Below are 17,065 nucleotides of genomic sequence, written 5' to 3' on the forward strand. Positions count from 1 at the left end.
TTGGTTTATAAATTTAAATAAAAATCAAATGTACTTTTGTCTTACGCAATGAGAAAAATATCAGTGAGAGTTATTGATAAAGTGAGCATGGGAGCCAACAAGACGGCTCATGGATATTACCCAGAATTATTTGCTATCCCATTGAAAGCATACTGAAGTATCTCGGGTCATTTGCTGTAGTAACATGCTAAAAGTGCCCAGGAAAACTTTTAATGTCAACAGCTGCCGAGCGCACGCACTTAAAGTGAAGCCATCATACTGTTTAGCTAGGCTTAAGCATATCCTTAGGATGATGCGAGAAGCTTGTGCCACTGGAAGACACTGGAGTTAGAAGGAATCCAAGCGGAGCTGCACACTCTGTTTGACAACTAAAAGACATATTTGAGGTGCAGTACCTAAACCAGCAGGTTGCCCGGCTTATCTTTGGGCTCTTGACTCTGAAGGTGCAGCTGATGGATAATGTCTGTGATTTACTTTGTTTTTAGGAAGACATGTATCTGGCAGCAAACACTTCAGAGAGGAAAAAAACCCAGCGATTTTTCATTGGCAATAACTTGGAGAAATTGTTATAGAAAAACATTTTTTGTGGCATGACGGTACTCCATCTATCCATTGTCTGTACCCACGCTGCTGCGTGCAGTGTCATTTGAGAAAGAGACAGGCTACACCCTGGACAGGTTGCAAGTCCATCAGCTGGGCAACACACCGGCCCAGCAACCATGCACCCCCCCCCCCCACACACACACACACACTCTCACACTGAAGGGCAAGTTGGAGAGACCAGTCAACCGAACAGCCACGTTTTTTGAACTGTGGGAAGCCGGACAGAACCCGCGCATGATCTGGCAGAAGATACAAACTCCCAGGCTGGGATTCAAACCTGGGATCTGATTGCTCCAAGAAAGTGAGAAATGGGGTAAATTTTCCTTATACTGATATCAGAAACAAGATAGATGATTCAATCAAAGGGGGGTAACACTAGCTATCAGGAGGAGAGTGTCTTTACTTTCCCCCTGACTAAATACAATTTTTTAAAATATCTTTTGTTTAATGAATTAAAAAAGGATTTTTTTTCTGATGTTTGCCCTTTTTTCTAATGTTTGTCATTTAATTTCTCTGTTCTCCAGACGTTAAAAGATTAAATTAGACAGATGACTATTTGTTGACAAAGGACTAATTATTTAATGGGATTTCCTAATTTTTTGCATAGCTGTATCTGACTTTTTTTTTATTACATGAATCCATCTTAGATAAAAGAGATGAATTCTGATTCATAAGGTCAATTAGAACTAGAGGACAGCGCCCTCTGGCGGGTCAGACTGGAACTGAGTGAAACTCAGACACGCACAGACCTATAAACACAATAACATGACATGTTTGGGTTACAGCGTTCAGTTTATGATTTTTTTTTTTAACAGAAAACCATGACGTTGAGGAAATGTTTGACCGGAAATAAGGAGCTGAAAAGAAGCTAACACTATTAGCGACACAAATGAATAAAACCGAGATGTTTTCCATTATTTGTATTAAAGATTAAACCAGCTGAGGTTTCTCTAGTTTCTCGCGCTCACACTTTTCCTGTTGTTTATGTGTTTTGGCAGTGAGTGGCATTACGGTCCCGTGTCTTGAGTCTCGCTGAAACAAAAAAGGAAACCACATGTGTGTGTGTGTGTGTCGCTGCGCGTGCGCGCGCGCGCGCGCATTCCTCCACAGCTCCAGGGTGATGAAGAGGTTAAGCCTGCCCCTCCGCGCTGCGCTCTCTCTCGGTTTTCAGCCCACCAGCCCAGCTGCCTCCTCCAATCCAACCTCATACGGCAGCTGAGCGGAGCGCCGAGCAGACATGGACACATCCACGCTTTAACTTTCGCCGCTCTGCCTTCTCCTGCCTCCCTTGCGCTGAGCTCCCAGTGTAGAGAAAGAAAAAAAGAAGACTTCACTGGTTGGCGGCCGCATGGGAATGTAAACATTTCTTCTCCTCCTCCTTTTTTTTCCAACAATTTCCACTTAATCCCGTCACTTTCCGTGGAAGGGCTATTGTTGTTCCAGGCTTCATGCTCCCCTCATGCGTCGGGAAAGCCATGGCCTCTCCAAGCGCACAGCAGCACCACCACCAGCAGCAGAACCAGGACTACTTCAGGTCGGTGAGCAGCGAGTCCACCACCTACATGATGGTCCCCACGGGGAGCCCCGGCGGGACCGCGCGCCGGGAGGCACCGTCCAAGATGTGGTTGGCCATGGTGGTGATCGTGGTGGTGGTCCTGCAGATTGCGTCCACCACTGGGCTCTTTGTCTACCTGAACATGTCCATCTCACAGGTAGGAGCTGCTTCCCACTTGCTTTTCAAAGTATGTCTTTACAGCATGTGTGCACGCCTTCTAAAATGTCAAAGATCGGTCAAAAAATCTATCACTTAACATTAAGGTACTGATATCATCTCACAGCTGTGCCGGATGTGGCCATTTCCATCGCTATAAACGTAGATTTAGTGGATGTTTATCAAACTTTAATTTCTGAGGTTTTTAATTGATTAGTTGAGTGGCAGGAGGTTCTTCCCCACATTTTTTTTCTTTATTTATTTTGACATGTTATGAACTTTCGGGTGCATCGTTCATTCTGGGCTCTTGCTCTACCTGAACATGTTCATGTCGCAGGCAAGAGCTGTTTGCCACTTGTTTTTAAAAGTGGCAAACAGCCACTTATATATATAGATATATAATATCGCAATTTTCATCGCTGTGAACATAGATTTATTGGATGTTTTTCACCTATTTTCACAAATGTTACCTGTTGATGTTTTTGTCTAACTTGAACTTTTGAGGTTTTTAATTGGTTAAGCGGAGGGAAGTTTTGGCTCCCTCACTTTTTGACACGCTAGCTTTGCGAGTGTCTCGTGCACCCCGGGCTCGTGCTCTTCTTACCTGGACATGTTCACGTCGCGGCTGTTTCCCACTCAGCTGCCTGTCAGCCGAGGCAACAAATCTTCATTGGATGAAACACACAGATCTTTTCTTTGTTGGAGAAACACACATAAACTAGCCACGAAACAAGCTATGAAAAGCTGAGTGGTTGCTTTTACAAACTTGCTAACACAAATGCTGCATTATAAAACAAAATGGAAGGTTTTAGGACACGCTTTTTTTTTTTTTTTGACTTGTTAGTCGTTTTTGGGAGGAGGCATGTCCTGCCAGACCGTGGGCTCCTCAAACAACGCAATTCAGAAGCAATCCCGATTTTGTGTTTTGCTCTGTCCAGCTGGGTTTATTGAGCAGAAATGAGTTCAGCCTTGTGTGTAAAAGGAGGGGAGCATATTGGAGCCATTTGGGCAAGCGGAGGCTGCGAGCTCTTAAGTAGGTTACAGATGTTGTGTGCAGAGGTGAAAAATGGGGGTCAGTAATGGAGGTGACTCAGACTCCTGGGCTCTGACAAAATGTCATTCTTATCTTCTGAAATAATTCCATAAATAATGCGTAACGCACTTTGTCTGTATCTCTTAAAACGTTCTGCTTGAGAATGGGTTGGTGATATCTCATAATTCAAAACTAAGCTCAGACAAGTAAAACAGTAGTGTCTTTTTTTTGTTGTTGTTGTTTTACTCCTGCAGATAATGAAAGTGAAAGTCACCAGTTAGAATTGAAATCAGAAGCAACTTGTTGCTCACTGAGTCACAGCAAGGGGGGAAATGTACTTTTTTAAAGCCGCCGTTTGTTTTGCCTCTGCTCGGTGGACTCTTACAGACTCATCAGATAGGACAGATAGAACTTATCAGTCTCTTTGACTCACGATTGTGTCAAAGTCCATCTGTGTCTCCTTTCTCTTCCCATTTCCAATAAACAGCAATCAGATCGAGCCACTGGCGTAAGCAGGAAGAAGCCTCTGCTGTTTGCTAAGTTGACTGCCAGATAAGATGCTTGGTTTCGGATGCTCCCAAAGGAAGTGCCACATACAAATATACGCAATGCCTTTGAACTTTTTTCGCATTTGGTCATGCTGCAACCGCAAACCTCAATATATTTTGCTGGAACTTTAAAACTTGAAAAGTGTAGCATGCGTTTTATCCAGTGCCCTCGTGTCAGTACCCTATAAAACAACTTCTCACTGAAATTACAGCCGCTAGTATCTTGAGGAATTTCTCAAACCGCCTGTGGACATCCAGAGACTGAAAGCTGAACTTAATATACTCTATAAAATTACTCAAACTCAATCATGCTCCGGAGCATCTGTTAACTTCAATCTTAAAGTCTTACCACGTATATTCAATTAGGTTTAGATTGGAATGTGAATATGCATCGACGCATTCTCACTGATGTGGTCTTAGTGGACTGGTTTGAGCGAAATACATACCACATTTTTTTTAACTTGTAAAACATTTTGAAAACCAGCGCTTTTTCATGCAACTTCTTGTTGCTCTGCCACATGACATCCCAATACACTGAAGTAAAATTCTTAAGGATAAGAAGGAAGTGAAGTGCTGTCTTGGTTATGCTTATATTCCAACAGGAGACCCAGAGTGTTTTTTTTTTCCTTTCTGCTGCATTGTCCAGTCTGCGTCGTGGTTTGTCTTTAGTTCTACCCCGGGGTCATTGCGGAGTGTGTCCAGCACTGTCAAGCACTTCACACACACTCTCCTGTTGCGCATGTGTGAGAAAGCAAATATCCAGAGAATATGTGACAACAGGATGTTCACCAGAGCTTCTGCGTCAACCAGGTCTTTCGTGACATTTTTTAATTGACGTTTTGCTTCCAAGCGTCCAGGGTTAATTGTAATCACTGAAAGTAGTTCTCAATGGACTGCTGATGATCAGCAGTTCAAGAATGTTTCACACATTTTTCATTTTCCATTTTCGAAGGAGTGTTATTCGTTGGTTTGCTTGTCCATTGGCTTTGGCTTCTCCTTTCCTGTCCTGTGTCCACCATCCAATCATTTGTCTTTACATCCAGCTATATATTAGACAATCTGCTTATTCATTCATCTTTTGTCTTTCAGTCTGTTGATCCATGCATCCAGCTATTTGCAAAGCTATCAGTTTTTCTTCTTTTTGTCCTTCCATCTGTTGATCCAGCTATCCGTCTCAGTACTTTTTTCTATCATAACACTGCCATATGTGTTTTTTTCTATCGGTTCTTTGTTCGCTTGGAAATAACTACCATAAACTCATGCTGAACTTTCGTATTCATAATTCAAAATCTGAAAAACAAGTTACCCTGATGCTCCTCTGACTTCCGCAAGCCTTTTCTTGTTCTTTGGCCTCTCAGAAACATGACTTTAAATGCTTTTAAAAGCGTATTTTAATATTTAGTGTCAGTATTCGTTGTCAGTTTTCTGCATTCACATCCGGAAGCAAAATTTCGTTGTATTTTACGCTCTCTTTTATTAACCTGAGAAGAATCAGCACGTGTGTTTACTTTAAGAACCACTGAAGTCATGGTTCTGGTTTTAAATCGGCCTAGCGGTTAAATTTGCGAGTGTTAAAAGGAGCCCATCTGTTTCACTCCAAACAACTCGATATATTACCGGTCCATTCGGAGACGTCCGAGGTGACAAGCAGTTGGATGGGGAGCGGAATCAGTCATGACACTAGATGGAGAGACTTAATGAAAAACACGGGGCTTGTGTGTGTCTCTATGTGTGTGTGTGTGTGTGCGTGTGTGCAGGGGGGGAATCCCCTGGTTCCCATGTGAAGGCCGGCTATTTTTAATCTGGAAACAGGCCCTTTTCTTTCGCTTTGCGGCCCGCTCAACAGGCCGTGTCAGTCTGCTTACGGGACAAAAGATATGCGGGACAATAAACATTGTATGGCGGAGGAATTCTCTGGAGCTTCGGCGTTCACACGAAAACAAACACGTGCAAATACAGAAGCGGCTAGGCGCGGATTCGACGCTGCTGGATGAAGCAAAAACATCAAACCAGGGATATACATCCAGATCATAAGCTCTGCAGCTGCAAGACAAGTCGAGAGAGTGCATTTGGGCAGCTTTCCCAATACATGACAGTAAATGAAAACAACTGAAAGCTAGCTCTCTCTCTCCCCCACACCCCCAAGTATTTTAAATCACATCTAGCCTAAGTACCCCCACAATTTTTCCTAACAATGTTACATAAAGGCAAGAAATGGGGAGCTTGTGATCCTATACATCTGGTAAGATAACTCTGTAAAGGGCAGGAAATTACATCAAACCAGTAAATCACAACTAGAAATAAACTTGAAACTTCAAGTAATTTAATGCTTTAGTTTATGTGTGTCTACATTTTTTTTTTCATTTCACAAACTTTTCCTCATGTTGGGTAAATTTAAAAGCATTGTTCCAGAGCAAGGCAGTCAGTCTTGTAGTGTACATTTATAGTTCTCGCAGTACTGAAGCTAAATTACTTGGGGGTGGACTGTACAAGACTTATGTTTTTTTTTGCTAATCGGGATTTGATTGTTTAGAATTGGTTAAAGCAAATGCAGCTGTTCTGGGTTCGATTCCAGACCCCTGGTCATTTCCTGCATGTCTTCCCCTTCTCTCTGCCCTACTTCCTGTCCAGCTACCAACGAATAAGAGCCACTAGTGCCAAAAAATCCCCTAAAAACAACACATAAGATTGGAGAAATTAAAAACTCACCATTGTTGCTGTAATCTGCCGTCCTGTTAACAACATACAAAAACTTGGGAGTGCTTTCATTGCCAGGAAGCTGCTTATCAGGAAACCTTGTGCTGCGTCTATGGTCAACTATTAAACTTAATAAATATTCATATTTGATAACTTCCTGGATCTGATTACCCTCTAGATTTGAACTCGGTGCTGCAAATACAAACAATACCACTTGGAACCTCCGCTTCACTCTATATGTGTTTATAGAAGCAGGTTGTAGTCGCACGCGCCAGATGTGCGACTGTCACAAACCGGGGCTTTCTGTTACAGTTGTGCTGACTTGTGTAAAGTCTGAAGCTTTTTCTCTGCTATCGTCTGTTTATGTGTATGTAACTCCTTCCTTTTCACATCGCCGCTCCTCTTTGTTATTGTTTGGGTTCACTGATAGGCGCTGATTCATCCTCACGCAACAACACACTCGTTGAGTGCGCCAAAGTTCCTTGTACGTCTGTGTGTGTGAGGTCTGATGCATACTGTTTTCTCTTACTGTGGAGGTTTTTGTCAGGGGTAAGTGGATGTGTGTGGTCCGTGCAGTCCAAAAAATAGGCCAATTTGTCATCTTTCTTCCTTGTTAGCATGATTTAAGTGTGTGCTTGCACAATGATTTCTAGGGATCTGGTCTTTGTTATGAACAAACTGAGAGAAAACTAGGAAAAATCTATCAAAATATTGAGAGGTTTCCTTCCTGCAAAATGCCTACAGTAGTGAAGGGGTCCGGTTTAGAGGTACTTACTACCAATTCAGTGTGTAAAATGTAGCATTTATCTTGTTCTGTGTTCAGTGCGCGGCATTGAGGACGTCCTGTGTTTATTCCTAGAGTTCTGGTTTGGACTTTTGCTTCCCACCTCAAAAGGTCATCTGAGGATCTTTTGGACAACGCAACAAACCATAGATTAGCTCATGTCCAGCCTTCTGCCAAATGTGACTTCAGCTCAGCCTCCGATTGCCAGGAAAAGAGACGGAGGAGTCACGCAAAAACAGACTGAGATTCAGCGGTAACAAAAAACAGTGAAGAGAAATTTTCACGGTATAGCACCTAAGTCACTTTTATAGTCAGAAACTGTCTCTTCTTGAAAGTAAAGATAACAATCATGTATCCTCTCTGCAGATAGAGATCTCAGAGGAAAGCGCACGCTGATTGAAGAAGCCATCTGGTTTTGCTATTAAAGAAGTCGATGTAGCCTTTTCTGTAATCCACTTGTGGAGTAACAAACTGGCTACGCCTGCAGTAGAAATTGTCAGTTATCGTTTTGTCTCAATTTCACAATTAAATGGGGTCCCGAATTCAATGCCCACGATGGGCGTTGAAGTCCCATGTTGGGCAACATTGTTCACACCAATGTTGGGTCAACAGGGAGTGGACTACCTGGTGCCTGGTTGACCAACAGCCCAAGGTCAAGCAGCAGGTGGTTTCCAGACCTGGCTCTAGAAGGGTTTGCCTTTACAAATACGACTGCATCTTATGTTTTCTTCATAAGAAGACTGGGCTTGTCGTGGCATGTTTCACAAAACATGTGTGTGTGGTTTGGGCACAGTAAAATCTTTCCATCTCATATTAGTAATTAGACAACATTTTGGAGCAAAATAAAATCTGTCACTCCAAATATTTAGATTTAATTCATAGCCACTAATAACTAATCCCCCATACACCACAAACTGTAGCCAAAATACACAACGATCTCTCTCTCTCTCTGCCTGTCTTTCCACCTCCTGTCCCCCCTGTAGTCTCTGTGTGTTATGATTAAGGGTCCACATCACAGAATCAAGTTACAGTCAGTTTTAGGGCTCAAGGGTGGGACGGATTTTTCAGCAGTGATGCAAATACTTTTTAAAAGGATTTTTTTTAGGCAGATGGTAAGAGGAACTAATAATCTGGATTCAAAAGAGATCCCTGGGCACTGATCAAAAATTATTGAATGTGTTTTATAAGGGCGAAAGCCCTCAAAAAAGCATATGAGGAAACAAGAGGATTATGTATAAATAACTGTTGAAGGAAGGTGAAAGGTAGATCCATTTGGCGTCATTTTGTGTCTTGTCTCTGCTTCTTAAGTTAAAATGACAAGGCCAAAACCGATGTCAGCTGGCTAAAGTACATCAACAATTCAGCTTTTCGGCTTACTGAAATTCCACAGTCATGCGATGCAAGTTACTGAAACCTCAAAAAGACAAGTTCTTCCTCAACTTTTTGGTCTGCACTGTACCAGAATCAGCCCAGTGTCCAGGCAAAGACCTGCATGCATGCTCCCTGTTTGTGTAGCCAGGTCATTTGGACCAGGATGAAACGGAAATCAGGGATCAGAAGGGAAAATGAGTGGAAAGAGAAGAGAGGGAGTTTGGAGTAGAAACAGGACTCCGAGTCCTGTTTGGAGTTTTAGAGGAGTCTCTCTGTTTTAGACTCCCCTAAAAGGGGAGTCCTGTTTTAGGACCAGGGAGTCCTAAAACAGTCAAAGCAGTGACAGAGGAGGAAGATGGATGGGTTGCCTAAAGTCCTTATTTAAACCCACCATGCAATCAATACCCTCCAAACAATGGCTGTCCATGAACAGATCTATCATAGAAAGTGCTGTAATACCAATAAAGATTTGTTTTTTCCTTTGTTTATGGATTTTTTTGGACTTGTCACTCAAGTAAAATAAAACAACAAAAAAAACAATGGTTTTATTTTACTAATAAAATAAAAGCGTTTAGGGGTGTAGCTCTTATTTTGAGAAACAAACTTCTTGGTTGAGCACAAAATAATGTAAAATGTGTTGGAATCAATACTTCTAGGATTAACTAGTCCTTTATAAGCCCATATTTATATTGGGGTTCTTCTAAAGTCAAGATTACATTATTTTACTCAGACTCTGCAAAGCGTTTGAACTTTTTGCTAAAAAATACTACTTTATAGTTCTTTTTATTGTTTTGTCAAATATCTTTTTGTATTACTGGTCAACAGTTGGGGAGATAGAAATTCTTATTTCATGAGTTTATTATGAGTAATAATAGTGAAATTTTGAAGATAAAGTAATTCAGCTTTGGATTTGTGCATAACAAATCATGTCCCCTTTAAGTGGACCATCAGTATTCTTGTTGATGTATTATTCCAGTGAGAAGGTTTAACTGTTTTCATTGTAAAAAAAAAAAAATAAGTGAAATGCTCCATCAACCATGCGAGACTAAACAAACTCAAGTTTTAAAATCTTCACACTGTTTATATTGTTTGGCTTCTTTTTTTATGAGGTATTTTTTGTCGTCTTTGCCGTCGGTCGCTCCTGTCCAGTCGGTCTCTCGCTCCGCTGATAAAAGAGAAGCGCACAACAAAATCTTTAAATATGAACTTTCACTGCAGCTCCCTGCGGCTTTAAAGGCCCACTGAGAAAAAGACGTGAAAGTCGTATCAATAAATGAGGTAGAAAAAACAACAACAATAATAATAAAATGGAGTGTGTTTCTGTCAAACGGCAGAAAAATTCCCATAAACCCCAGAACACTGGAGCTTTAACAAAGGGCCGAGGCTGAATAGGAAGAACGATGCAGAGCCGAGGATTAACTGTAAAGTCAAAGAGAACCGGAGAGCCATGAGCTGCTGTGCGTCGTACCATGTAATTGAGGACAGAAAGCCAACACACAGAGACACTCACACACATGTAAGGCTTTCGGTTAGGCTAGCTTAATAACGCAGCACATTTGTGTTCTCATGTTGGAATGCTAATTAGGACGTGACCACAGCTGTGTTTGTGTGTCTCTCAGCTAATACTGTCTCCTATCACTGTGTTTGCTCAGCTAACAGGGCAATAAAGTGCTAATAAATGCTAGTTAGTGTTTGCAAAAGCAGTGAACACACGCATGTGACGTCATCTAGCATGTAGCTATTTATGCTGCTCATATTTATGCTTATTATGCCAATATCTAAGGATTTTAAAACCTAAAAGTTTGGAATAAAATGATTTCATAATAAGCTGGTATTAGTTGGACAATTAGTCGAACGAGCTTGATGAGAGGTTACTCTGGATTTCAATCTAAATCAAGAAACAAGGTGTACACTGATGATCTTTGACCCTTTGGTTTTGTAAAAATTTAATGAACTTTGGCTCCGTTATGTTTTTTACCCTTCAGAAAGTTCAGAATCAGCAGCTCAAACTTAAAAGAAAATCTGAATCCATTCAATTTAATATTTTTTGTAGTACAGGACAAGTAAATAAATTTTTTAAAAAACTCAAAGAAAAATAGTCATTAAAGTAGGCAAAGTATTTTGAAAACAAAGATCTTAAATCTCACAATTTGCAATAAAGTAACTTGAATTACCAATGACGTACCTTGGCATACAAATTAAACATGACGCTATAAGCTTTGTCATCCTTTTAAAAGTCTCTTGACCTAAATAGTGTCAGCAATTTGTCAACCTATTTCTAAGAAGTAGGTCAAGTGAGATGACTAGAGAAACTTGCAGGACCTGAGTGTTTGGTGGAAGAATAGGAGCAAATCCCGCTAAGAAACGCGATTACATTAGCGACAATACTTGATAACGTGGGTGTGTCAAAGTACAAACATTGCTCATGTTTGTTGTCAGGCCTTCTGGAATGTGTGGTGCTATGAAGTGGAATATCAAAAACAAATGTCTAAAATATAGTTTAAAAAAATGTATAATCTTTACCTTATTTCTGGAAAGCAGTGTACTTTGACAGTATTATAACATTTATCTATTAGTCTTCAAAATTCTTGCCATTTTCAGAGTTCAAGAAACAGATGAAGGTTATTGTTTAATGTGCAAAATGGAAAACTGTTTGCATGGACCTCCGACAATGAAATGCAGCTCCGCTCAATCCATTTTCACCGACCTCCTCTCTTGTGCTGATCCACCTGGCCCTCATCTTGTGGTAACCAAATTATTCCCATTCCTACTGTAAACATATACAGAAGCTGCTGTTCTTTGCTGGAAAGTCTTCTACAACTGAACCACAATTAAAGGTGCACACTTACAGAGAACTGGCAAAGGACTTTTTAAAAGTGTGCTGCTATTTTGCTTTAAACACATTTATTCTGTTTAAGATTTGTCTTTCCCAATAAATTCAATATTTTATTCACTGCTGGTGACTTAATTCTCAACCTGTTGTCACAATGTTCCCTATCTTGCTATGTTTGCTAGCGCGTTGAAAAACATCTGTCACAAAGGCCAAAGTAGCAGTAGTGCATTAATATTGGGATTAATTTACTGTAGTTTTAAACTGTGTCACGATGGAGCATGTTACTGTTGTCTAGATGTGGACATCTCTTTTTATTTTATTTAGTTTTATTTTTGTTTTTAAGGATCAACTGATGGTCTGGTAGTGTAAATGTAGTGTAAACAAAGATTTATTCTTCTTCAGAGACGGTATGGTTGTATTGGAAATATTTATAAATGTATGCGCATTTCCCACCTTTTGAATGTATACTTATAAATAACAGTGGAAACTTAGCATAAGGACAGCTAATGACAAGCAACAGCACATGAAACGACTAGATTTTATGTAATTTTGGGGTGTTACTGGATTAGCATGATCCCAGCCTGAAAATGGAGATTTGTTCTGGTACAAGAAAAACATCTTCTTGGAATCAGCCAGAACATGTCCACAGGCATTTTCTCTTTCTAATTCTAGTGCTATTTTTTTTTTTTTTACTCTGAACTCAATAATAAGAGCTGCCTGTCCACCTGTCAGATCGCATAAGTGTAACAATTAAATGTCCATTGAATGCTTTTCACTCTAATCTCCCCCAAATCTCTTCTCCAGCTCTTGTCCATGACGGTTTACTCACTAAACCTTACTGTTGGCCTCATCCCTTGTCCTGCCAATAAAAAACATTTTGGTTTTGACTTTTTATTTAAAATAAAATCTGTCTATAACCTCTTACAAGCTTTTAGCGGTAAAAAAAAAAAAGAGACAAAATCTCTGGTCATTGTTGTTTCATTCTATCAGAGTCTCTGCAGGAAATTTTTGGCCGTATGTCTCTTGAAATAACTTCACATTTGTAGGAGCTTCTAAGGTGTTTGGACATGCAGGAACAAAAGTCATCCGTAAATCACCCTTTGAGCACACATTTGGCTCCGTGTGCAGCTGCCGAAAGGAAAACCGTAATAATATCTTTGGGGCGAAAAGGGCAGTAAGTCAAAACGTCCCTTCAAGTCTTGAATTTAAAGTAACATTGTCAGTTTTTGTTAACTGTCTTTGCCTGTAAAATACAGTCGGCGAGCGGGCGCAAACTCCACATGACAGCGTCGTAGCTCTGACACGGCGTTGTATCACAAAAAGAACTGATTGCGTTTTCCACAAATTGCCATTCGGTGTTTAACTTTTGGGTTAATTTGAATTTAGTTTTTCATATCCAAATAAATGGAGTAATTCCTTCCAGACGTTTGGCAGAGAGGCAGACGAGACACATACTGTACTAGTTATGAGAAAAGCACAGAAGTCTTGTTTCCAGAAATGGATGCATAGGCCTCAGCCTTTGGTAACATAGATAAAAATCTAGAATTATTATGAAAGCATGCTTCCAATAGCAGACCGGGGCTTTAAAAATATTAATATCAGGGAGCGAAAAAAGAAAACCTCTAGACGTTTAAGCGATGCTTACATGTTTCTGTTTCTACTTTGAAAGTTACATTGATTTTCCTCTAGGGGAGATCATAGTGAATCAGATCATTCATTTTTGAAATGTGTTGTAAAACTTCTAAGGTAAAGGTTAAAAAAAAATCTAAAATAGAGCTATAATTTTGTGAGTAAAGCAGGGGCACCATATAGGGGGGAAAAGTTATGACAATTCTAAGAGCCCCTGACCAACAGGGGGCCCTCCATAATTATTGTTTTTTTTTTTATTCTATGAATGCCCTGTCAATTACAAAATTAATTATATTGTGTTTTTTTAAAATAGTTTTTAGCAGTAAAAATTAAATGTTAGACCAAGACCAGACCAAAAAGCACACATCCATATTTGCACTGACTAATAAACTTGTTTTTCTGTTTTTCGTCTTTCACAAGGCAGAAACATCCAGGAAATGTTTCCAACTCGGCTGTCGGCATTAATCTTCTCATTTAGAGAAAGATCTATGAACTGGAACAACTTCCCTTTCAAGCCTGGATTCTCGGAACAATCAAGGAAAACATAATAATGACAACAAATCCCTCTAGAGTCTCTAACAGGTTCCCTTGGCCTCTAAAAGTTGGCAAATGTGCAAGTTGGCAGCTTCAGCAGCGTTCAACACCTCGTAAAATATTTGAGATGTTTCTGAGTAATTTCTGCTGGATAACAATAACCGGTCGAGTCGCATGGCAAAGTTACAGCACGTCAACAAAGAACAGCTGTGGAGGGGAGGCCTTGACTGCTGTCGCATTGGCGCGGCTTTGAATCTAAATTTGAAAAACAGATCTAGTTTCTGTCAAATCCTTCTGGAATAACACAAGCCATGACCGAAATGAAACACATCTAGCTTTCATTTGAGGATAAATCTACTTTTCTTCTCTGAACCGTTGAGAAGAGTCATTGGGAGAATAAGCCATCATTGAGAAATATTACATACTAATCACAAGTAGTGTGACTTTATTTGCAGATATTATTCAGTGTTGGCATTTGAATGTATTAGACTCTGATGAAGTTGTGGTTTCTTTCATCAGAGAATCAAGGCGTGTTTGGATGAGGGAATAAAATCATAACATAATGTGAAGCTAAAAAACTATCAATTTAACGTAATACTGCCCCTTTAAAACAAAGCACACGCTTTATTTTCAATGACTCACCACTATAGAAGGAATTTAAAAAGCAAAAATATATATAAATATGCATCAACTCAATCCCTCAACAAAGTTTGAAGTTTTAAGAGGCAAGACAATCATTGATAGGAGTGCAACTTAGGTGGCAGTTTGGATAAATGTGATTAGAATAGCAGAGTTTAAAAATATACACACACCCAAACCGCTAACCAGATTGCGAGAAGGTCACACAAGACGCCCTGTGCTCTCGGAAGACACTAATTCAGGAAAATGTCCTCCCCCATCAATGATTTCCTCAGTTCCATAAACCACCTGCGAATGTCCGTAGGCGCTACAAGTGGAATACCAGGATGTGACACCAAAGGTCAGCAGTCTGAACCAAGACTTTGTTGAAAATGACCAGGACATTGGTGGGGAGTCATGTACATTTGACCTGCTTTAGAAAATGCAGCCTCTGCTAGGCCTGTTATGGTATGCTAGTTATTCTTGTAGTGATTCTGAACCAAAAACACTAACAGGACGAAGGAGAAATATGTACTTTCTCTCTTACAAGTCTTTTTTTGCCTTGCATTGTAAAACATTCTCCATACCACCGAGTTAATTTTCGCAATACTCTACCCTCACCTCGTCTCAGGCGTGAACTCATGTCTGAAAGCTTCTCAAGTGGAAAGTTGTTCAAGCATGCTATCGGGTTTAATCTCCACATCTGTAATCCAAGCACATGTAAACACAACACAGACCTTCTGCAGAGGTTTCAGTAGGAATGTGAAAGGTAGAATCCCCAGAGTCCACTGAGAGTTTATTGTGGCTGACATCTCTCTCTCTCTGTTAGTAAGGCAGGCTGACAGGCAGGCAGACGTTTCTCATACAAACACACTCTGTTCGTCGTTCCAGTTTTGCCCAAGTACCTTCTCCTTCCCTTTAAACAATAGCTGCAAAAACAACTCTAAAAGTAAGGGCCTTCAGGCTTTAGCCTCCCTAAAGTGCCTGCTATTTTTGTCTTGAAACAAACTCCAGTCAGCTGCAATTCATGTCAGCATGACTCAAGACAGAGCTCTGTCTTGAGTCATGCTTTGTCACCACCTCCATACATAACCACATTTACTGTAAATGACAAACATGCCCACCCACAGGCCTCTTAAGCAGCCCGCGGGGAAACACATCGTCCCAGTTAGTGGAGTTTCACCACATCCACTGTGTGTCCTTGAGTCAGCATCTGCTTTCAACTGGACTTTAATAGTCCCCCCCCCACCCCTTTTTTTTTTCCATCCACTTCACTTAATCGAACAGGACTCATAATGGAAAAGTATTTTCTTGAGTTTGTCCTGATCTGCTGAGGCAAAAAAATGTTCTGGTTAATCTTAATTTGGTTAAATACACACCCTGAAGATAAACGATCTCCAGCTGTGTCCATTCAGATCGGATGCCACGTCGGAGCGGCTGCATGCATTTTCAGTTGTGGGTCGTCTGGTGAGAGAGGGAGCTTTAATAATTGCTGTGATTTTTGTATTCTGCTACATAGAGCAGTGAGGTTAACGGAGGGGGGCAGCTGGCGTTTGTGATATCACAATGTAAAGGGTCTCTATGCGTTAACCGAAGGCCTTGGGGGCAATGCAGTGGTGCAGAGGAAGAGTGCCTGACCCATGAGGCCTCGGTCCTTACCGGTACGTTCGTGTATTCACACAGTTTTTGGCTCGGCTTTGAACCCCAGCACTCTGGGAAAACCTGTGTGATCAGGTACAGTTAAAGAACCACAGGGCAAGTGGACTGTAGAAAGAAATTGCAGTTTGTACAAACAAATAAAGTTAGAATGTGAAGATGCCGCCTTGTTCTGTTGGACCCAACATTTGGGTATCGGCTCATGTATCATACTATCTGCACTAAATGCATAACCTTTAAGGAACTTATTTGGGGATCCAGGCATGGTGTGTTGCAATAAACCGGATACACTTGAGTAAGTTTTATTCTCGTAACTGATGTTGTGGATTGGATATTGTTCACATGTACTATCAAAGAAGTTGTAAATGGTCTGTTTACAAACTCTTCATAATCTTAAAATAAATGATAAGTTCTTGTGGGGGTACCCCAAGGCTCAATCCTGGGACCCCTCCTGATTAATGTCTACATTGTTCCCACTAGCTCAGGTTCTAACAAAAAATACGATTAGCTACCATAACTATGCAGATGCTACACAGCTCTACGTTATGATGTGACCGGGAGGCTGAACCCATCCATCAAGCACTGAACAGATCGATGTGTGTGTGTGATACCTTTCTCCAGCTGAACAGAAACAAAACTGAAGTTATTATCTTTGGACCTAAAGAAGAACGATGTAGAGTCAGGGCACACAGTTGGCCTTGATTACTAATAAGTATAAGATTGATCAACATATTTGATGTGTATTTGCTTCATGATTTTAATGATGACAATGCACAAAATGTAACGTTCACAATTGGATTGTGATCATTTTGATGATCATCACAATGACATAAAGCACTTTGAACTGCCTTGTTGCTGAAATGAACTTGACTTGACTTGAAAGATAAATCTTTACAGCTTACTTTCTCTTTCTCGGCCTGATTCACTGGAAACCACGGTCGCCTTGAGCGTTTCTGCCGCTATATGAGAACACAGGTGACAGAGACTCTCTGGAAAGTCCTGATTTCTTCTCACTGATCCTTCGTTTTGCCATTTTCCTCTTCTCTCC

General features: G+C 40.6%; 1 protein-coding gene and 1 long non-coding RNA gene across 2 annotated transcripts in view; both read left to right on the top strand.

The window, feature by feature from the left end:
* The first annotated feature begins 1,700 nt into the window (after positions 1–1,700).
* The window catches only part of tnfsf10l (TNF superfamily member 10, like), a 66,849-nt gene continuing 51,484 nt past the window's right edge, over positions 1,701–17,065 (top strand). The window contains exon 1 of the mRNA XM_028038207.1: positions 1,701–2,315. Coding sequence (XP_027894008.1) covers positions 2,052–2,315 — 264 coding nt within the window. The 5' untranslated portion in view covers positions 1,701–2,051. The remainder of the gene's footprint in view (positions 2,316–17,065) is intronic.
* Positions 7,348–9,231, top strand: LOC114157323 (uncharacterized). The gene is made up of 2 exons (XR_003598124.1): positions 7,348–7,661; positions 7,743–9,231. It is a non-coding gene; the product is annotated as an uncharacterized LOC114157323 (long non-coding RNA).

Source organism: Xiphophorus couchianus, chromosome 14 (genome assembly GCF_001444195.1).
Source record: "Xiphophorus couchianus chromosome 14, X_couchianus-1.0, whole genome shotgun sequence".
In the NCBI taxonomy this organism is placed as follows: domain Eukaryota; kingdom Metazoa; phylum Chordata; class Actinopteri; order Cyprinodontiformes; family Poeciliidae; genus Xiphophorus; species Xiphophorus couchianus.